The 23,165-nt window shown below is 43.6% G+C and overlaps 1 protein-coding gene across 1 annotated transcript in view; it reads right to left on the bottom strand.

Annotated features, from left to right (window-relative positions):
• Positions 1–2,518: 2,518 nt before the first annotated feature.
• The window catches only part of LOC110531693 (nectin-4), a 25,544-nt gene continuing 4,897 nt past the window's right edge, over positions 2,519–23,165 (bottom strand). Inside the window, exons 2-12 of the mRNA XM_036987527.2 lie at positions 22,964–23,085; positions 22,780–22,855; positions 22,311–22,478; positions 21,559–21,837; positions 20,746–20,863; positions 7,684–7,835; positions 7,259–7,418; positions 7,072–7,147; positions 6,612–6,674; positions 6,271–6,450; positions 2,519–5,979 (exon numbers count right to left, since the gene is read on the bottom strand). Of these exons, the coding sequence (XP_036843422.2) occupies positions 5,536–5,979; positions 6,271–6,450; positions 6,612–6,674; positions 7,072–7,147; positions 7,259–7,418; positions 7,684–7,835; positions 20,746–20,863; positions 21,559–21,837; positions 22,311–22,478; positions 22,780–22,855; positions 22,964–23,085 (1,838 nt within the window). The 3' untranslated portion in view covers positions 2,519–5,535. The remainder of the gene's footprint in view (positions 5,980–6,270; positions 6,451–6,611; positions 6,675–7,071; positions 7,148–7,258; positions 7,419–7,683; positions 7,836–20,745; positions 20,864–21,558; positions 21,838–22,310; positions 22,479–22,779; positions 22,856–22,963; positions 23,086–23,165) is intronic.

The following is a 23,165-nucleotide window of genomic DNA, read 5'->3' as shown; positions in this document are numbered from 1 at the left end:
TTCTTTTGGTGTTTTTCAGAGTCAGTGGCCTCTTTAGTGTCCTACGTTTTCATAACTGTAAGCTGTTATGTCTTAATGACCGCTCCACAGGTGCATGTTCATTAATTGCTTATGGTTCATTGAGCAAGCATGGGAAACAGTGTTTAACCCCTTTTATAATGACGATCTGTGAAATTATTTGGATTTTTACAAATTTTCTTTGAAAGATAAGGTCCTTAAAAGGGGATGTTTATATATATATATATAAACAAACAGTACATTTATATTTTCCAACAGGGCTATACATTTGGGTGAGGTTTTTTTATCGCCTGAATAGCCTAGTTTCACTGCCAAAAATAAAAATTAAACCATCTAGTGGTCAGCGAAATAACAACACAATGTCAAGTACAGGTAGCCTAGTCAAATAATTAACATCCAATCACATTAACCGTTACTCTCTGACGGGAATCCTTCACTCTTGTGCAGGCATTTAGAAACAAAACATGACAATTTGAAAAATAAGCCAAAAATTAGCATGACCTGAGTTACTGCCTGATGACAGATGGCTTTATCAACAACGGTAATGTCTTTATTGAAGACTCATCTCTTCAGTAGGACCTATGATTGAGTGCAGTCTGGCCCAGGAGTGTGAAGGTGAACGGAAAGGCACTGGAGCAACGAACAGCCCTTGCTGTCTCTGCCTGGCTGGTTCCCCTCTCTCAACCTGGATTCTCTGCCTCAAACCCTATTACAGGGGCTGAGTCACTGGCTTACTGGTGCTCTTCCATGCCATCCCTAGGAGGGGTGCGTCACTTGAGTGGGTTGAGTCACTGACGTGATTTTCCTGTCCAGGTTTGCACCCTCCCTGGGTTGTGCCCTGGGGGAGATCTTCGTGGGCTATACTCGGCCTTGTCTCAGGATGTCAAGTTGGTGGTTGGAGATATCCCTCTAGTGCTGTGGGGCTGTGCTTTGGCAAAGTGGGTGGGGTTATATCCTTCCTGTTTGGTCCTGTCCAGGGATATCGTCCAACGGGGCCACAGTGTCTCCCGACCCCTCCTGTTTCAGCCTCCAGTATTTATGCTGCAGTAGTTTGTGTCAGAGGGCTAGGGTCAGTCTGTTACATCTGGAGTATTTCTCCTGTCTTATCCGGTGTCCTGTGTGAATTTAAGTATTCTCGCACTCACTCACACACACACACACACACACACACACACAGAGGACCTGAGCCCTAGGACGATGCCTCAGGACTACCTCGCCTGATGACTCCTTGCTGTCCCCAGTCCACCTGGTTGTGCCGCTGCTCCAGTTTAAACTGTTCTGCCTGCGGCTATGGAACCCTGACCTGTTCACTGGGCGTGCTACCTGTCCCAGACCTGCTGTTTTCATCTCTCTAGAGACAGCAGGAGCGGTAGAGATACTCTAAATGATCGGCTATGAAAAGCCAACTGACATTTACTCCTGAAGTGCTGACCTGTTGCACCCTCGACAACCACTGTGATTATTATTATTTGACCCTGCTGGTCATCTATGAACATTTGAACATCTTGGCCATGTTCTGTTATAATCTCCACCCGGCACAGCCAAAAAGAGGACTGGCCACCCCTCACAACCTGGTTCCTCTAGGTTTCTTCCTAGGCTCTTTTCCTTGCCACCATGCTTCTTCACCTGCATTGCATGCTGTTTGGGGTTTTAGGCTGGGTTTCTGTACAGCACTTTGTGACATCAGCTGATGTAAGGGCTTTATAAATACATTTGATTGATAATGTCTTGTCATCTAAAAAAAATACCCGGGTTGATATAAACAAAAATATAAAAACAGAAATAAACGCAACATGCAACAGTTTCAAAGATTTTTCTGAGTTACAGTTCATATAAGGAAATCAGTCAATTGAAATAAATAAATTAGGCCCTAATCTATGTATTTCACATGACTAGGAATACAGATATGATAGGGGTGTGGATAAGAATAGCAGTCAGTATCTGGTGTGAGTGTGACCACCATTTGCTTTCTGCAGCATGACACATCTCCTTCGCATTTAGTTGATCAGGCTGTTGATTGTGTCCTGTGGAATGTTGTCCCACTCCTCTTCAATGTGCGAAGTTGCTGTATATTGGCAGAAACTGGAACACGCTGTCATACATGGGTGACATATCTGGTGAGTATGCAGGCCGTGGAAGAACTGGGACATTTCAGCTTCCAGGAATTGTGTCCAGATCCTTGCGACATGAGGCCGTGCATTATCATGCTGAAACACGAGGTGATGGCGGCGGATGGATGACACAATGGGCCTCGGGATTTTGGGCTGTCCATACCATAACCCTCCTGCCACCATGGGGAACCGCTCGCCCACACAACGCCATACACGTGGTCTGCAGTTGTGAGGTCAGTTGGACGTACTGCCAAATTCTCTAAAACAACATTGGAGGCGGTTTATGGTAGAGAAATTAACAATCAATTCTCTGCAGTTAGCATGCAAATTGCACGCTCCCTCAAAACTTGAGACATTTGTGTCATTGTGTTGTGTGACAAAACTGCACATTTTAGAGTAGCCTTTTATTGTGCACCTGTGGAATGATCATGCTGTTTAATCAGCTTCTTGATATGCCACACCTGTCAGGTGGATGGATTATCTTGGAAAAAGAGAAATGCTCACTAACAGGAATGTGCTGGCTTCTGATTAAATTAGCTTTTTGTGCATAATGGAACATATCTGTAATATTTTATTTCAGCTCACCCGGAGGCTTCTAAAAAATCCTGCTATGCCCTCCGACGAACCATCAAACAGGAAAAGTGTCAATACAAGGCTAAGATTGAATCGTACTACACCGGCTCCGACGCTCTTCTTATGTGGCAGGGCTTGCAAACTATTACAGACTACAAAGGGAAGCACAGTCACGAGCTGCCCAGTGACACGAGCCTACCAGACGAGCTAAATCACTTCTATGCTTGCTTCGAGGCATGCATGAGAGCATCAGCTGTTCCGGACGACTGTGTGATCACACTCTCCGTAGTCGACGTGAGTAAGACCTTATAACAGGTCAACATACACAAGGCCGCGGGGCCAGACGGTTTACCATGACGTGTGCTCCGGGCATGTGCTGACCAACTGGCAGGTGTCTTCACTGACATTTTCAACATGTCCCTGACTGAGTTTGTAATATCAACATGTTTCAAGCAGACCACCATAGTCCCTGTGCCCAAGAACACGAAGGCAACCTGCCTAAATGACTACGGACCCATAGCACTCACATCCGTAGCCATAAGGTGCTTTGAAAGGCTATCAAGGCTATCATGGTCCAAACACACCAAGACAGTTGTGAAGAGGAGCACGACGGCACCTTTTCCCCCTCAGGAGACTGAACAGATTTGTCATTGGTCCCCAGATCCTCGAAAAGTGACCGGTTGCATCCTGACCGGTTGCATCACCAACTGGTATGGCAACTGCTTGTCATCTGACCGTAAGGCGCTACAGAGGGTAGTGCGTACGGTCCAGTACATTACCGTGGCCAAACTTCCTGACATCCAGTACCTAGGCGGTGTCATTGGAAGGCCCAAAAATGGTCAAAGACTCCAGTCACCCAAGTCATAGACTGTTCTCTCTGCTACCGCACGGCAAGCGGTACCAGAACGCCAAGTCTAGGACGAAAAGGCTCTTTAACAGCTTCTACCCCCAATCCATAAGACTTCTGAACAGTTAATTAAATGGCCACCCGGACTACTTACATTGAAAACTGTTGAGCGTGAAAAACCCAGCCGCATTGCAGTTCTTAACACAAACCAGTACGCATTGGCACCTACTACCATACCCAGTTTAAAGGCACTTAAATATTTTGTCTTGCCCATTCACCCTCTGAATGGCACATAAACACAATTCATGTCTCAATTGTCTCAAGGCTTAAAAATACTTCTTTAACCTGTCTCCTCCCCTTCATCTACACTGATTGAAGTGGATTAACAAGTGACATCAATAAGGGATCACAGCTTTCACCTGGATTTACCTTGTCAGTCTATGTCATGGAAAGAGCAGGTGTTCATAATGTTTTGTACACTCAGTGCATGTAGGTAATACATTCACTTAGAGATAGCGTTATAGTATTATACAAAGGAAAAGAGTTAAAAACCACGGAATGATACCACTGCTCTCCTAAAGAAGAATGTGTGTGTGAGTCCAACGTTTCATACATGGAAGCCTGTGCATAAAATACAATTACAGCAGTGGAGGCTGATGGGAGGAGCTATAGGAGGACTGGCTCATTGTAATGGCTGAAAAGGAATGATGGAACGGTATGAAACACATTGCACATATGGAAACCACATGTTTGACTCTGTTCCATCTATACCATTCCAGCCATTACAATGAACCCATCCTCCTATAGCTCCTCCCACCAGCCTCCACTGAATTACAAGTATATGTGTACAAACCTGTGAAATACAGTAAGATGTTCCCAGGAACATGGCATGAAAGAAACACTTATGTACAGCATGAAATTGCATCCTATTCCCTATCTAGTGCACTACTTTTGCCCAGGGCTCATAGGGCTCTGGTCAAAAGTAGTGCATTATGTAGGGAATAAGGTGTCATTTTGGCCGCACTCAAGTTATTATAATACAGTAGATTCAAACATAATACTATTTTGGCCTACAAAGCAAAGGCTATTTTTACTGTATTCATACAAACAAAGGCATATTGCAGTTATCTTGTCTGTGGCGTAAGAAAATAGAAGAACAATACTTTTTCCCACTTCTAGTACATTTACACATAGGCTCTCACTGTGCTCAGGTGTCAGATGCTTTTTTTTAACCTCTTGTCTAAAATGCAGTCTTCAGCTTTTGACATCTTAGACTACAGCGAGTTCAAAGTTTGTGCACACCCACGTTTCATGGCAAGGAGAGGTATTCTCCAGATAAACTCCTCCCACACGTCAAGTCAAAAAGATGGACTCCGTCTTAGGGTGAACAGAACACTACGGGATGTATCCTCATCTAGAAGGAAGGAGGGTGGAAGTTCGCCAACATGGATTCCACTAGGCAGGCTCTATTGGTGCGTAGTTGATATTCTAATCTTGCACCTTAGTCCTGTCACCAAGTCGTTGTAGCAAAAAAGCTTTACAATAATAAAGCACGGCAGTCTCTTAGTTCCTCTCAGTTGGATGCTTCCTGGGCCTGGAGGGATTATTATTGCTGTGATACAAAGACTACTTTGGTCTGTCTATGTCCAACCTGACATTCATGTGCTTTTAATTTGACATCACGCGTGTCCAGCTTCTCCCCTGTGATATGTATGTGTTACATATTTGTATCTCTACGCCAAGGAGTCTTTCTTGAAAGAAGCTTTACTTGCTGATCATAAATGTCTGAGCGCTTGAGGCGAAGGTGGAGGTATATTTCAGAAGTGAAAAGTAGGTAAACTGGCTGCCACCGAGGTATGCCACCAACGACCTTATATCCCAAACAGTCACAACCAATCACATACAAAGCACTGTTAGAGTGGTGTTGTGTAGCAAAGTGTGCCTCATCGTAGAATATGTCACCGGCCCTTACCCAGCCCTACCGCCCTATACAATCTGGGCCTTGTGGATGAAGGAGGCGTGTGGTGATGAGGTGAGGAGGATGCCATTGGGCTGGTATTTGGGGAGCGGTTTGGGTCTCAATGTTCCATTGTTCTGCTGGAAGTGAGGGTTGAGTCCACATTCTACTTCTGAGATCTGAGAACTGTTGGTCTTGCTGTCCTGGTCTTCTGACCTCCCCTGATCCAACGGACTCATCCTCGGGCACGTTTCCCACTCCCCCTCCACACCTTCATCCTCGTCTTCGTCGTCTGTGATGGGCGGGTTGTTGCAACTGAGAGGGGAGTGGGTGTTCCTGCTACCGGGCCCCTGTCTTATATGTAAACCCCACTCCGTTGGGATGATGGCACTGCCGGTCAGGGACCTCAGCAGCTCGACGGACTGTTCCATGGGGAAGGGAGAGGGTTGGAGAGGGGGGTGGAGATGGTTTGACTGTGAGACAAGTGGTAAATATGTGGTTAGATAAAGGAAAATACGACTCATCCATAACTATAGATCATTTGAGTATCTCTAGCAATCTCTACTAAACCTATGAGTTTAAAAGGTTTACAAGAAATTGAGTATGCCATTTGTGATGCCTCAAGTCTAGCATTGCATCAGAAATTGCAACCATGATTTCTGAAAGAACAGTGAATTTATACAAATTATTCTGAATTTTGCACCCCCCCCCCCCCCCCCCACACACACACACACACACACACACACACACACACACACACTTACCAAAGACATGGTGCTGTTCTGCTCATTTGACTCCACCCTAAGTCTGTTCTCCTCCTCTCTGTCCATGGCTCTGCTCTCCCTCCCTCTTCGTGAAGAATTGTACAGAACAGGTCGACCCAGGTAGTCTAGCCCCCCGCCCCCTACCAGAGTAGATCGACTCTCCCTAATGCGCCCTTGCTCCTGTGTGTGAAGGAAAGGGAGAAAAAGATCACTTTAAACAAATGTTAAAATTAGAATGAGATTTGCCTGCCCTGCGCAGCTCAGAACTTAGCGGCCATGCATCTGGAGGCTAAATCAGAGGTCTCCCTCACATGCAGAGAAAGAGTGAAATGGAGACTGACCACTACGGAGGACAGACTGGTCCGCAGTGTCCCCTCCACTCTGAGAGGGATATCCTCCTCTGTCTAAAAGAACAGGGGATAAGAAAGAGAGGGAAGGGAGAGAGGGAGGGAGGGGGGAGAGAATGAGACAGGGACATAGAGTGAGGGAGAGAGAGAAAAAAATGACCATATTAACTTCAAGCAAATAGATAATGCTCATGGAAGTGCCAGTATTTATTTACAGAATGACAGCATGCCTAGACCACAGACCAGTGGAGGCTAGTTGGAGGAGCTATAGGAGGACGGGCTCATTGTAATGGCTGGAATGGACTAAATAGAACGGTATCAGACATGAAAACCATATGTTTGACTCCGTTCCATTTATTTAATTCCAGCCATTATAATGAGCCCATCCTCCTATAGCTCCTCCCACCAGCCTCCACTGCCACATACTGTAAGATATGGTGATTTAATATCCTACCTGTCCTCTAGTGTCCATACTGACTGAGTTCATTTTCCTGAAAGATGCCTGTCTGGAGAGAGTACTGATCTCCTCCCTGAGAGACAGAGGCATTGTAAAATATTCTGAATTACTGTTTCGGCGTAACATTTATCCTTAAGATTCTATAACGATTTTAGGGGAGTTACTGTAAAGTTTGAAAACATACTTCCTCACAGTGAGTTCCCTCGACAGTTTCTTGTTCTTGCGTTTGTGGTGACGGGTCACAGAGATGACTATGATGATCATGACTAGAAGCAGTACTCCGGCCACTCCTCCCACTATTACCATCAGGAGACTGTCGAACGACGCCTGCTTCTGAGGCAACTCTGAGGGAGAAGGACAATAGGAAGTGATGTCATATTCAAAGAGATACAGAAATACACATCATTTTGAAAATGTGTGTGTGATTGTATAAACTGGCTTTGTTAGCTAAACTTCTTTGTTTAACAGAACAAAGGTATTTCACAGAATTTTGTTTCAGGATACAAAAATAAATGAAAAATAAAATACAACATATATATCCAGGACTAAAGTAAGACAATTATTACTCATTCAATATCACTCTCTAACATGAGTGATAGCCCAACCTACCTGTCACAGTGATCTCCACCTCTGCGTTATCCACCCCCACAGAGTTCATGGCCACACATTGGTAGATGCCAGCGTCCGTCAGGACGAGGGGCCGATTAAACAGCAAGGATCCATTCCCTGTGGTCACGCCCTCTGGTAAGTCTCTGCCCTTTCTGCACATAACAGAAATACTATAGCACTTAACATTGGGTTTAACAGAACAGTACTGTTTATATCTTACAATAATGGTCTGAATGCCATAACTCTATAAACACCCAACAACACCACAAGGTACTTAATTGAACCTGAATGCACCCCTTTAACACACCCATCAGTAACGCACAAAACATCGCATTCAAAACAACAACACTAACCGCAATATCATAGCAACACAGCCCAAAATAATATTGACTATGGATCACCAACCACACTTCCCTGAAAGGACCACAACAGTGATATAAAGAAAAACATGACTAAGAATTTGTGGGCGCAACAAATTCATTAAAATGGCTTTTTCTGACCACTACTCTAGCTTTGAGCTGTGTTTTGGACCTTTTGAACATACCCCCATTTGAGCAGGAGGAACCAGAAACAGGAACCGTACAGTTTTGCATATAGATATAGATCACACAGCATGATTATGTTCCAAACAAATCCAATTCCTTACCCCCATACCTCCCCACTCCTTCTTCCCCTTCCCCAGTTCCTTGTCTTTCATCCCTTCTTTTCGTGGCCCACACTCTTCCCTTTGCCCCCCCCTTCCCCTCCCCTCCCTCTTGTGAAACTGTCTCCTCTGTCTGCCCTTGCACAAGCTGCAACACGACACTATGACAGCAGGGTTATTACTTCTGCTGCTGCTTTGCATTGACAAGTACAAAGAAGGAAACTGGTTTTCCCACTGCAACGGGCGTGTGTGTGTGTGTGTGTGTGTGTGTGTGTGTGTGTGTGTGTGTGTGTGTGTGTGTGTGTGTGTGTGTGTGTGTGTGTGTGTGTGTGTGTGTGTGTGTGTGTGTGTTAGGATAAGTATGAAAGTTTGTGATCAAGTAAGGAGAGATTGAATGTAAAAAAGAGATCTGGGTCTTAAGTATAAAAGTGTGAGATAGAGGTGAGTCAGTGTGTGTGTGTGTTTGTGGGGGGGGGGGGGGGGGGGGTTGTGGGTGTCTTGTGTCTTTGTACTTTCGTGTGTGTGGTATATATCTGTTACTCACACGCAAACACACCTTACTGTAGGTGTGTTCATGTGACTAACAGCTTTAGACTTGGTGACAAATTTCTCACACGATCTAGTAAACCACATATAAAAATATAGAAAACATAATTAATCATACTCAATCATAACTTCTATAAATCTAACCAGACATACAGCCTGACACACATGTGTCACTTTCCCTAAAGGCCCATCTGTAATTTTATTAAGAATTATTAATTTTCAATAGATGGTTAGTTTTACCTCCACCCTCTACCACACCCAGAGAATGGTTTAATCCACCTAACAGCAGGATGCCTTCCAAACGCTGCCAGAAAAAGTACTCAAGTGAAAAACCACAAGAACTTCAGTCGGCTCTCTCTGCCTTCATTGGATTACTTTAGCACTGTCGGCAATCACCACCGTGAATGACAATATATCTGAGATAGATGTTCCATTTGAACTGTCCCTGAACCAAAAGTGTATTACTATTTATCTAACCTTTATTTAAAAACCTCACAGGAGGTTGGTGGCACCTTAATTGGGGAGGGCGGGATCGTGTTAATGGCTTGAGCGGACTCAGTGGAATGGTCAAATACATGCCATCCATTCCAGCCATTATTATGATCCGTCCTCCCCTCAGTAGCCTCCACTGTACTACATGCTCCGGGAACTTTGGCAACTATTGAAGGGGTATTTCACCTTGACATATAGTCATTACTATATCATCAACATCACATTTATCCAAACTACAAGCTAGAACATTTTCGTTTCACTGGTAGAATCGGGAAGTTTCGACTCCCTGTGTATTGGTCTGCTCATAGTGAACCTCAAAGTCCGGCATTCATAGTGAATACTGATACCGCACGCTAGGTAGAGGAGACGTGCACAAAAACTTGAATAATGGTGTTGTTTACTTCGACCGACCAACACACAGTAATCTCAGGACTTCTTTAGGCAAGATTTTTTTTTAGAAAACGTTTATTTTTCACTGTTTGTCCTCATGCCCGTGTGATGTTCTATGCCTGGCTGTCCTAATTACAAACAAGCGTCATATTTCACCATTCTACCTACAAGACTGATTCTGCGGCTATCAAGAATGATGCGGTGACCTAAAGATTATCAGGATGAACTGATGGGGAATCCATTTCGATGACAGCTGAGAAGTGATGCGATACCATCAATTTTTTTCCCCTTCAGAACAAAACAGAATATTCTCAATTAGAGGTGACCTAACGTTAGCTAGCTTGCTAGCCTAGCTGGATAAGTTAGCTAGCTAACGTTGCAGTCCTGTATTGAACTCTGAAAGCCAATCAGCTAAATCATATAGCTATCTACAGTATCTTTCAGTATACACACGGTCAATCAATTTCGCCTATGCCATGGTGGTCACTGCTGGACTGGTAACTTAACTACCTTCAGCAGAGTAAACATGTTTGTTTATTTGTTCTATTTTTGACTGACGTTAGCTGACGTAAGATAGCTAATGTTACCAAATAAAGTATCTCAATTTGGTAGCCATTTATTCCACCCATGTCTGGAAAACACTCCGTTACTAAAAATAGAATTGTCCATACAGCTAACTGTTGGTGGCAATGATGAATCTGTATAAATCTATGGTTGGTTCTCAGCCAGTCTCAGCTGGCTAGCAATCTTGTTGTCAATTTTGTGACGCTAGTTAGATAACAGCAAGCTGACAGTATTGGAAGGTCCATGTTAGGTATGCATAGCTAGCCAGTCTAATAGAGATCAATGCAATTAAGTGTAGTGGTTAAATTGTGTATTGTTGTGCATTTTCTTGTAGGTGGTACTTGTAGTGGAGGCTGCTGAGGGGAGGACGGCTCATAATAATGGCTGAAACATAGCAAATGGAATTGCATCAAACCCCGTGTTTGATGTATTTGATACCATTCCAAAAATTCTGCTTCAGTCATTGCCACAAGCCTATCCTCCCCAATTAAGTTGCCACCAAACTCCTGTGGTGCAGAATCTCATTCCACCAAGATGTGCTTCCAAACCCTAGCTCTGCACAAGGTGAAAGTAAATTGACAAAAATATTTACAAGGTGATGTCTAAAATAGCTAAATTTCCAGTAAGCATGGTATAAACATGAATTGGGTAGTGTGTTATGGGGTTACAGGTGGATAGTTAGCATGAGGACCACAGAATACCTTCCAGGCCATGTAATCAATTTAGTCTACACCTCTTCTCTTTTTACCTTTTCTTTTTGTAAAACTCAGGTTATCTGGAGTCATTTCACAGTGGCCTGCTGAAAAATACCCCAAAGTGGAGGCATTTTGGGTACACAAGCATGAGGAACGGAACACACCTTGCAGTTATGGAGCACAGCAAGATTGTGGGACAGAAACCAGCAAGGGACACTGAAAGATATAAAATCAAGACTACAACAGTAATGACACAATCACCTCATTATTCTCTCTGCAGATTCTCAAAACCTAATACAAAGACATCCACAAAATTCCCCTCCAAAGGGCTTCTGTTGACAAGGATGATCTGTCAATGGACTGGGGGAGGTTTACAGACAGCTCTTTGAGATGTGTAAGGGGTTTTTGGTTGCGCAGGGTTGTGCTTAGACAGTACATTTATTGTTGTGTATGAGAGCGATTGAGGTGCCATTTCTCCTCAATCTCCCATACACAACAATTCATACTGTGTACGCACTGCCTTCCTAAGACTTTTCACATCTTTAGCCACCCAGCCCATTCACTTTATTGATTTATCTTTTCTCTCAGAAGCAGCTCCCAATGTCCCCTCATTAAGCAATACGCTAGCCGGTCCCATTCGGTTGATACCTGATACCTTTGTCCCTTCCACAAAAAGTGTAAAATGCTAAGACCACAACCATATCTTTCCAGGAGATGTGCAGTACCAGCAAATCTTCTACAAGAAGACCAAACATTTGGTGGTTAAGAAGCCCTACACCACTTTTGGCAGAGTCTTATCCAGCTGGCCGTTCACCGCAGACAGTTCAGGCCCATCGCAAAGAGTCTTAGCTTCCCAAGCCAACCATTGCCAGTGTACCGAAGCCTGATAAATAAAATACAATTGCATTGGTCGCATACACATATTTAGCAGATGTTACTGCGGGTGTAGCAAAATGATTGTGTTCCTAGCTCCAACGGTGCAGTAATATCTAACAACAATACACGCACATCTAAAAAGTAAAAGAATGGAATTAAGAAATATTGAAATATTAGGATGAACAATGTCGGAGTCCAGAGTATATCAGTGGAGCCTGCTGAGGGGAGGACAGCTCATAATAATGGCTGGAACGAAGTAAATGGAATGCAATCAAACCATGTGTTTGATGTATTTGATACAACTCCACTAATTCTGCTCCAGCCATTACCACGAGCCCGTCCTCCCCAGTTAAGGTGCCACAAACCTCCTGTTGAACTCTTGGCTTTCTCTCAACTAGCTTCATGAGGTAGTCACCTGGAATGCATTTCAATTAACAGGTGTGCCTTGTTAAAAGTTCATTTGTGGAATTTCTTTCCTTAATGCGTTTGAGCCAATCAGTTGTGTTGTGACAAGGTCAGGGTGGTATACAGAAGATAGCCATATTTGGACTAAGACCATGTCCATATTATTGCAAGAACAGCTCAAATAAGCAAAGAGAAATGACAGTCCATTACTTTAAGACATGAAGGTCAGTCAATACGTAACATTTCAAGAACTTTAAACGTTTTTTCAAGTGCAGTTGTAAAAACTATCAAGTGATATGATGAAACTGTCTCTCATGAGGACCGCCACAGGAAAGGAAGACCCAGAGTTACCTCTGCTGCAGAGGATAAGTTCATTAGAGTTACCAGCCTCAGAATTCGACAATTAACTGCACCTCAGATTGCAGTCCACATAAATGCTTCACAGAGTTCAAGTAGCAGACACATCTCTACATCAACTGTTCAGAGGAGACTGTTAATCAGGTCTCCATGGTCCAATTGCTGCAAAGTAACAACTACTAAAGGACACCAATAAGAAGAAGAGACTTGATTGGGCCTAGAAACACGCGCAATGGACATTAGACCTGTGGAAATCTGTCCTTTGGTCTGATGAGTCCAAATTTTAGATTTTTGGTTCCAACTGTCGTGTCTTTGTGAGATGCAGAGTTGGTGAACGGATGATCTCCGCATGTGTGGTTCCCACCATGAAGCATTGAGGAGGAGGTATGATGGTGTGGGGGTGCTTTGCTGGTGACACTGTCAGTGATTTGTTTAGAATTCAAGGCACACTGAACCAGCATGGCTACCACAGCATTCTGCAGAGTGTTCAGGATCTCAGACAGGGGCAAGGTACACCTTTCAACAAGACGATGACTCTAAGTACACAGCCAAGACAATGCAGGAGTGGCTTCGGGACAAGTCTCTAAATGTCCTTGAGTGGTCCAGCCAGAGCTCAGACTTGAAACAAATGGAACATCTCTGGAGAGACCTGAAAATAGCTGTGCAGCGACACTCCCCATCCAACTTGAGAAGAGCTTAAAAAGATCTGCAGAGAAGAATGGGAGAAACTCCCCAAATACAGGTGTGCCAAGCTTATAGCATCATAACCAATAACACTCTGTAATCACTGTCAAAGGTAGTGCTGAGTAAAGGGTCTGAATGCTTATGTAAATGTGATATTTCAGTTTTGTATTTTTCATATATTTGCAAAAAAATCTAAAAACCTGTTTTTGCTTTGTCAAAATTTGGAAAAAGTAAAGGGGTCTGAATACTTTCAGAATGCACTGTATGTACAGTTGAAGTCGGACGTTTACATACACCTTAGCCAAATACATTTAAACTCAGTTTCACAATTCCTGACATTTAATCCTAGTAAAAATTCCCTGTTTTAGGTCAGTTAAGATCACCAGTTTATTTTAAGAATGTGAAATGTCAGAATAATAGTAGAGAATTATTTATTTCAGCTTTTATTTCTTTCATCACATTCCCAGTAGGTCAGAAGTTTACATACACTCTGTTAGTATATGGTAGCATTGCCTTTAAATTGTTTAACTTGGGTCAGACATTTCAAGTAGCCTTCCACAAGCTTACCACAATAAGTTGGGTGAATTTTGGCCCCTTCCACCTGACAGAGCTGGTGTAACTGAGTCAGGTTTGTAGGCCTCCTTGATCGCACATGCTTTTTCAGTTCTGCCCACAAATGTTCTATAGGATTGAGGTCAGTGCTTTGTGATGTCCACCAATGCCTTGACTTTGTTGTTCTTAAGCCATTTTGCCACAACTTTGGACGTATGCTTGGGGTCATTGTCCATTTGGAAGACCCATTTGCGACCAAGCTTTTACTTCCTGACTGATGTCTTCAGATGTTGCTTCAATATATCCACAGAATTTTCCTACCTCATGATGCCATCTATTTTGTGAAGTGCACCAGTTCCTCCTGCAGCAAAGCACCCCCACAACATGATGCTGCCATCCCCGTGCTTCACGGTTGGGATGGTGTTCTTTGGCTTGCAAGCCTCCCCCTTTTTCATCCAAACATAACGATGGTCATTATGGCCAAACAAGTTCTGTTTTTGTTTCATCAGACCAGAGGACATTTCTCCAAAACTAAGATCTTTGTCCCCATGTGTAGTTGCAAACCGTAGTCTGGCTTTTTTATGGCGGTTTTGGAGCAGTGGATTCTTCCTTGCTGAGCGGCCTTTCAGGTTATATCGAAGCAAAGAGGCACTGAGTTTGAAGGTAGGCCTTGAAATACATCCACAGGTACACCTCCAATTGACTCAAATGATGTCAATTAGCCTATCAGAAGCTTCTAAAGCCATGACATCATTTTCTGCAATGTTCCAAGCTGTTTAAAGGCACAGTCAACTTAGTCTATGTAAACTTCTGACCCACTGGAATTGAGATTGTTACACCTTGCAACTAGAGATTGACATTTTATGAGACTCCTACTCTGTTGCACAGTTTTAACAACAGTTGAACCGTGCCAGCATGACATCAACATGAGGGTAGACTATTTTAACATGCATACATGTGCAAAGGCACAGAGATTACATGTACAACAACACCTAGCCCAATAGAAAGAAATATGGCATAACACTCATACAAATGAGCTTAAGTAGGTAGGCACACAGTATCTACCTGCAGCCATGTCTATCAGGCATGCTTAGGCAAATATTATTGTTATTATTATTTTAATTGTTTAACTTTACCCTTATTTTACCAGGTGAGTTGATTGAGAACACATTCTCATTTGCAGCAACGACTTGGGGAATAGTTACATGGGAGAGGAGGGGGATGAATGAGACAGTTGTAAACTGGGGATGATTAGGTGACCGTGATGGGATGAGGGCGAGATTGGGAATTTAGCCATGACACCGGGGTTAACACTCCTACTCTTACGATAAGCTAGCCATATCTAAGACTAAAAAGAGAAGAGGTTTTACAATTGAGATACAAAAGATCTGATTGTAAAACCTTTTCTATTTTTAATCATAGATATGGCTACCAGTAGTTGTTTAGCTAGTTTAGTTAGCTAGCTACCTAGTCAAGTTGGCAAACAGACAAATAATTACATGTCCCCCCCACTGTAACACACAGTGGTGGTGTGTGGGTAAAATCACTGTGGAAGATGAGCCAGGGGAAAAAATGCCATATTAGAACCTATATGTTGTGACCATTGCATTGTTTGCTCTATAACCATTTCATATGCCTTGCCACTGTGATATATAGGCCTAAGGCTGAGACAATAAGAAGACACAGTGGCAGAATCATTTCAACCACACCTTTGTTTCATCACAAAGCCAGAGAGTAACCTCCACAAAGCATATTGCATGGAACAAGCAGTTACATAACTTACAGCATGGTCAAGCAAGTTAATGTTTCCGTCGTTTTCGGACCACTAAACAACTATTGATTTAGAACCACGGAGAGTTACCGCAAGTCACAAAGAAAACAGGAGCTGCCTCCACTGTTCCAGCACTATTTCAACTTCAACATTTCAACATCATGTAATCACCTCTGCTTAGTCCAATACAGTTCGAACTAAAAGATACCAAAAACAATTTAGTACAATCAATGTAAGCTAAATATAATGTGGATGACCATGGCTCTGATTTGTGTGCGTGGGAGTGCTTTGCAACAACAACAAAAAACATGTTGACTCACACTACTTGTAGTGAAATGCCAATGCCATCCTCCTCTCTTTCATGTTGACAAAACGTTCTACCACGCTGTCATACAGTACATGCTTAAATGTTTTGTTGTCCTAGGCTACCTGGCTAAAATGCTTGCTCGCTAGCCTAATGTCCTTTCATGGGCAACGTTAACTAGTTGTTTTTTTGTTTTTTTAATTAAAATTTCATCTTTTCATCTTTAAGTTCAAATTTCATCTTTAAGTTCTCATTTGCAACTGCGACCTGGCCAAGATAAAGCATAGCAGTTCGACACATACAACAACACAGAGTTACACATGGAATAAACACAACATACAGTCAATAATACAGTAGAACAAAAGAAAACAAAAATTATATATACAGTGAGTGCAAATGAGGTAAATTAAGGCAATACATAGGCCATGGTGGCAAAGTAATTACAATATAGCAATTAAACACTGGAATGGTAGATGTGCAGAAGATGAATGTGCAAGTAGAGATAACTGGGGTGCAAAGGAGCAACATAAATAAATAAATACAGTACGGGGATGAGGTAGGTAGATAGATGGGCTGTTTACAGATGGGCTATGTACAGGTGCAGTGATCTGTGAGCTGCTCTGACAGGTGGTGCTTAAAGCTAGTGAGGGAGATATGAGTCTCCAGCTTCAGAGATTTTTGCAGTTCGTTCCAGTCATTGGCAGCAGAGAACTGGAAGGAGAGGCAGCCAAAGGAAGAATTAGCTTTGGGGGTGACCAGTGAGATATACCTGCTGGAGCACGTGCTACGGGTGGGTGCTACTGTGGTGACCAGTGAGCTGAGATAAGGCGGTGCTTTACCTAGCAGAGACTTGTAGATAACCTGTAGCCAGTGGGTTTGGCGACAAGTATGAAGCGAGGGCCAACCAACGAGAGCGTACAGGTCGCAATGGTGGGTAGTGTATGGGACTTTGGTGACAAAACGGATGGCACTGTGATAGACGGTATCCAGTTTGTTGAGTAGAGTGTTGGAGGCTATTTTATAGATGACATCACCGAAGTCGAGGATCGGTAGGATGGTCAGTTTTACGAGGGTATGTTTGGCAGCATGAGTGAAGGATGCTTTGTTGTGAAATAGGAAGCCGATTCTAGATTTAATTTTGGATTGGAGATGCTTAATGTGAGTCTGGAAGGAGAGTTTACAGTCTAACCAGACACCCAGGTATTTGTAGTTGTCAGAGCCGTCCAGAGTAGTGATGCTAGACGGGCGAGCAGGTGTGGGCAGTGATCGATTGAATAGCATCCATTTAGCTTTACTTGCGTTTAAGAGCAGTTGGAGGCCACGGAAGGAGAGTTGTATGGCATTGAAGCTCGTCTGGAGGTTAGTTAACACAATGTCCAAAGAGGGGCCAGACGTATACAGAATGGTGTCGTCTGCGTAGAGGTGGATCAGAGAATCACCAGCAGCAAGAGCAACATCATTGATGTATACAGAGAAGAGAATCAGCTTGAGAATTGAACACTTTCGCACACCCATAGAGACTGCCAGAGGTCCGGACAACAGGCCTTCTATCAGAGAAGTAGTTGGTAAACCAGGCGAGGCAATCATTTGAGAAACCAAGGCAGTCGACTCTGCCAATAAGAATGTGGTGATTGACAGAGTCGAAAGCCTTGGCCAGGTCGATGAATAGGGCTGCACAGTAATGTATCTTATCGATGATGGTTATGATGTCGTTTAGGCCCTTGAGCGTGGCTGAGGTGCACCCATGACCAGCTCTGAAACCAGATTGCATAGCGGAGAAGGTACGATGAGATTCAAAATGGTCGGTAATCTGTTTAACGTGGCTTTTGAAGACCTTAGAATGACAGGGTAGGATAGATATAGGTCTGTAGCAGTTTGGGTCTAGAGTGTCACCCCCTTTGAAGGGGGGGATGACCGCGGCAGCTTTCCAATCTTTGGGAATCTCAGACGATACGAAAGAGAGGTTGAACAGGCTAGTAATAGGGGTTGCAACAATTTCTGCAGATAATTTTAGAAAGAGAGGGTCCAGATTGTCTAGCCCGGCTGATTTCTATGGGTTCAGATTTTGCAGCTCTTTCAGAACATCAGCTATCTGGATTTGGGTGAACGAGAAATGGTGGGGGCTTTAGCGGGTTGCTGTGGAGGGTGCCGGGCAGTTGACCGGGGTAGGGGTAGCCAGGTGGAAAGCATGGCCAGCCGTAGAGAAATGCTTTTTGAAATTCTCAAATTATAGTGGATTTATCGGTGGTGACAGTGTTTCCTAGCCTCAGAGCAGTGGACAGCTGAGAGGAGGTGTGCTTATTCTCCATGGACTTTAAAGTGTCCCAGAACTTTTTAGAGTTAGTACTATAGGATGCAAATTTCTTTTTGAAAAAACTAGCCTTAGCTTTTCTAACTGCCTGTGTATATTTGTTCCTAACTTTCCTGAAAGGTTGCATATCACGGGGGCTATTCAATGCTAATGCAGAATGCCACAGGATGTTTTTGTGCTGGTCAAGGGCAGACAGGTCTGGAGTGAACCAAGGACTATATCTATTCCTAGTTCTAAATGTTTTGAGTGGGGCATGCTTATTTAAGATGGTGAGGAAGGAATTTTAAAGAATAGCCAGGCATCATCTACTGACGGGATGAGGTCAATGTCATTCCAGGATACCCCAGCCAGGTCGATTAGAAAGGCCTGCTCGCAGAAGTGTTTTAGGGAGCGTTTGACAGTGATGAGGGGTGGTCGTTTGGTCGCAGACTCATTACGGATGCAGGCAATGAGGCAGTGATCGCTGAGATCTTGATTGAAAACGTCAGAGGTGTATTTGGAGGGCGAGTTAGTTAGGATGACATCTATGAGGGTGCCCATGTTTACGGATTTGGGGTTGTACCTGGTAGGTTCATTGATAATTTGTGTGAGATTGAGGGCCTCAACCTTAGATTGTAGGATGGCCGGGGTGTTAAGCATGTCCCAGTTTAGGTCACCTAGTAGCACGAGCTCAGAAGATAGATGGGGGGCAATCAATTCACATATGGTATCGAGGGCACAGCTGGGGGCAGAGGGAGGTCTATAGCAAGCGACAACAGTGAGAAACTTGTTTCTGGAAAGGTGAATTTTTAGAAGTAGAAGCTCGAATTGTTTGGGTACACACTTGGATAGTAATACAGAAGTCTGCAAGCTATCTTTGCAGTAGATTGTTAACATTAGGCTTCTACATTTAGCTACATATTAAACTTCTATCCTCTCAGGCCAGGGGCACAATGTTTTATTTTATGGTTGGATCAGAATCGCTGTTATAATCATTGGCCAGTACAGAGAATTAAGTAAAACCACAAGTCCAAATCCTTATCTCCATCCAAGGCTAATTTAGGAAAGGACCAATTTTAGCTAGTTAGCTAGCCACCAGAGGAAAACAACACAACGAGATACATAACGAGTTTCTGTCAATGACGTATGCTCTCGATTCGATGTGAATGGAGTGAAGCCAAATCCAAACTGGCTTCCCTTTACACTTTTTTTTGGTGCACCAGGACCATTCAGAGTTGAGCTCACTCAGTTTAGCTCAATGCTGATTGACTATTATTTTATTTTAAAAATTATCAAGGGAGGCCAAATACTCGCTGGCTTCCCTTGCATTCAATGCTACGGGCAGCAACAATTTCATACTCTTTTGGACCAGACTGCATCAGATAGATGGCCTACACATACAGAGACATAGGGGCGCTGTTTCGCTCGCTCAGATTTTTTCTCCGGTGAGATACTGTACATTCAGCCGCTTGCGAATTGAAGGTCACTTTTTGGGGAAGCCTGGTTTCCCTTGGCATCCATGAGTACATGCCACTGGCAGCACAGTAGAATGTTAGCCAGCAATACACAATATGGGTTTCAATAGATAAACTAAAGTTAGCTAGGTGGCTTGCAGGAAAAATAACTGACTTAGCTAGGCACCGTATTTGTCATCTGCCCTCTTGGTGCTGGCATTTGCTGTAGCTGAGCTTCTAACGCTAACTAAATCCAAGTCTTTGTTTTGAATCCTCTTTGCTAGCTAATTGATGCTCTATCGTCAAATTCGGGTTGATTAGAGGAAACACTTGAAGCCATTGCATCTGGTCAGTTCTTAAAATTCTGCCCAAACGATTGTTGTTAATGTCCACCTCCTTTTCAAAGAAGCCTGCCTTGGGGGAGGGACAGGGGCCAGAGACGAAGCAACGTCCAAACACAAGTTGTCGTTTTTCAGTGACTGGAAAATATGTCTGATTGTACATTTACTGATGAATCCACCAATAGCAACATTGCTGAAAGACATCAAATGGCTCTATCGAACAAGGACAACCATATCTACACCCACAAAAACGTATAGTGCGATCAGTATAACATAGAGCCTTTGCGAAAGGCCACAAAGCAGGACTAGACTATATGCATTTTTAGATACACACTCAGCAGAGTGAAATAGAGAGCAATGACGTGGTGCACACATCTGCACAAATGTGTCCTAGTACGCAATCTTCGGGGACCACTTTTGGCTCGTGAGCGCCACTTTCACAACTACTGGCTAAAAAGTTTACAAAAGTACTGGAGAATCTCTTTAACCATGTAAGTCAATCAAGATTCAAGTCAATCGCCTTATTATTGACAATGACTGCCTGGCAAGTGGCACAAAAAACAACTCCTGAACTCCCCGGTTGGCCCACTATTAATAACTGACTAATAGAATTACCAGTAAATCAAACTAAAACAGATTAGCCAGACATGATGTGAGTCAGACAGGCAGAGAGGGTAGGTTGGGAAAGTAAGTGTTACCTGGTCCAATTGAAACTCTGTGGTTTGGGGTTTCCTCCACTGACACAACTGAGGGCAGCTTCCTCCAGACCAGCATACCAGTTCTGATCAAACCCAGAGATCTCTGCATTGGGAGGATCTAGAATAGAGGAACATGATCAAAGTCATTATTTTGGCAGAACTGGCAGATACACAGAAATACACAATCACACACACTAATAATAAAGTCAGGATAAAAAATGAGCTGTAAAAGATCTTCCTGGTGAGAAAGAAGCACATTCAGCTTACAATGAAGTTACTTTAGATTCTGAATTCTACCAGGGACTTTAAATAAAAAGGGGTATATTAAATGGAAAAGTCACCGAAGGCATAGAAGTCTGTATAAACATGTAGTGAAGTGTCACAATTAAAAATGATATTTCATCTCACGTCTAGATTCATAGTTATTAAAGGCCCAGTCCAGTCAAAAACTAGATTTTCCTGTGTTTTATATATATTTCCACACTGAGGTTGGAATAATTCTGTGAAAACGATGATAATGCCCTTTTAGTGTGAGAGCTGTTTTAAAAGACTGCCTGTTTTGGTGGGTTGGATTTTTGGCCTTCCATGGTGACATCACCATGCGGTAAATTAGTTAATAGACCAATAAGAAAGAGAAGTCCAAGCCTCTCTGTTAATAACAGCAACAACAAAAAATCCCCTTGTAAAATGCCCTTTTCTAAGACCATTTGAATTGAAAACAATCACTAGAAGGTACTCTTATTACCCTGAAATGGTTTGATATTGAGATAAAAATGGCTGCATTGGACCTTTTAATGCGAAGTCTAAACTCACAGTGCACCACCAGGTTGTTGGTGATCCTGCGTGGTTCCTTCAGAGCCGGGTGCGTCACCAGACAGTCCAGCCTCTTCCCATCCATACTCCTCAGGGGATGCAGAGAAAAGTGGGTGGAGACTGAACCACCCTCCAAACTCCTGTTGTGTGATTGGCCTGGTAGTTCTGTGTCCCAGGAGAGGTTGGGCGGAGGGCGGGCCACAGAGCGGCAGGATGCAGCCAATTGGAAGGACTGGCCTTCGACAAGGACCACAGGGTCCAGGGAGGAGATGGGCGTGGCTGCGGGGGTCAAGGGTCAAATGTCAAAGGAATCAACTATTCCTTGGTCTTAGTGCTTGGGAAGGTGATCTTAGAACTGGTCTTAGTTGTTAATTGGAGGTTAAGCTGATCCTAGAACATTGTGACATGATGCTTCAGGGGGTGGAAGTTCTTAAATGCTTAACTAGGATCAGCTTTATGATCCAAGCTGAAATCTAATGAAATCTAGATTTCTAAAGTACTCTGTTAGGTAGATGTTTAAAAAACAGGAACTTTTATCTTAAAAAGACAGCTGGATACACTGACAGTTACAATGACAGTTGTGGCTTACATGACTACTATCACCACTAGAGCTATTGTTTTAGCTAATAATACTACAACTGACACCTGTAAACATCATCATCAATCATTATTATAATCATCGTCGTCAGGACATTATACTCTGTAAATCCAAGTCCTACAATGAGTAAGGGGAAGCAAGGGGAGGGACTTACTCCACACGGTGAGTGACAGCTGTTGTTCGAAGTTCCCCGAGGGGAAGGTGCTGATGTGACAGTTGTACCTGCCCTCATCTGACTCAACGGTGTTCATGATGATCAGGGATGAGTCCACGGTGGGTTTCCTGCTGCTGAACCGCACACGCCCTGAGTACTGACCAAACTCTGAGAGAGGGGGGAGATTGAGGAGAAGGGGGGGGGGGTCATACAGGGAGAGTGAAGAGGGGGGTGGGTGAGAGAGAAGAAGACCGAGTTAGAAAGAGAGATAGAGAGGAAGTGAGATATGGGGGTGGCAAAAAGAGAGAGATGGAGTAGCTAGATTGAAACTGAATATGTGGTTTTGTCTTCCACTCTAAATATAACTTGTAAGGCTTCGAGGGCTAGCAAAGCAGATGAACTACCAATACATAAAGAGATGGATGGTTGACACTCTTAGTACTTTAACATCTATATGTATGTGTCCTACCTGTGTGTCCGTCGGTGTGGTGTACTGTGATGATCTGGTCCTTGGTGCCATCTGCTTTCTCCTTGGTCCAGGTGACCTGTGACAATGAGAGACGAGACCATTCTGTTAGGGACGTCTTTTCTAAGATAAAACCAGATATGTTGAACAGAGCATTATGGGTACTGTAGTAACTCATGCTACAGACCTGAACCACCACCTGGCCCACTTCCACCTTGAACTGGCAGGGCAGCCGGGTCTCAGCCTCAGCCAGGGAGTCGAAGGAGTACGGGGGAGGGGGCTCCACAAAGTCCCCCTGCACCACAGCGACTGGGGGGAGGGGGGGGGGGGGCGTGAGAAGGAGAGATGGAAGGGGGAGAAAGAGAGTTATTTATTTGTTGACTTTATTT

This window comes from Oncorhynchus mykiss, chromosome 9 (genome assembly GCF_057628025.1).
Source record: "Oncorhynchus mykiss isolate SJ-2025 chromosome 9, ASM5762802v1, whole genome shotgun sequence".
NCBI classification, from domain to species: Eukaryota; Metazoa; Chordata; class Actinopteri; order Salmoniformes; family Salmonidae; genus Oncorhynchus; species Oncorhynchus mykiss.
This window is presented reverse-complemented; position numbering and strand designations above follow the sequence as displayed.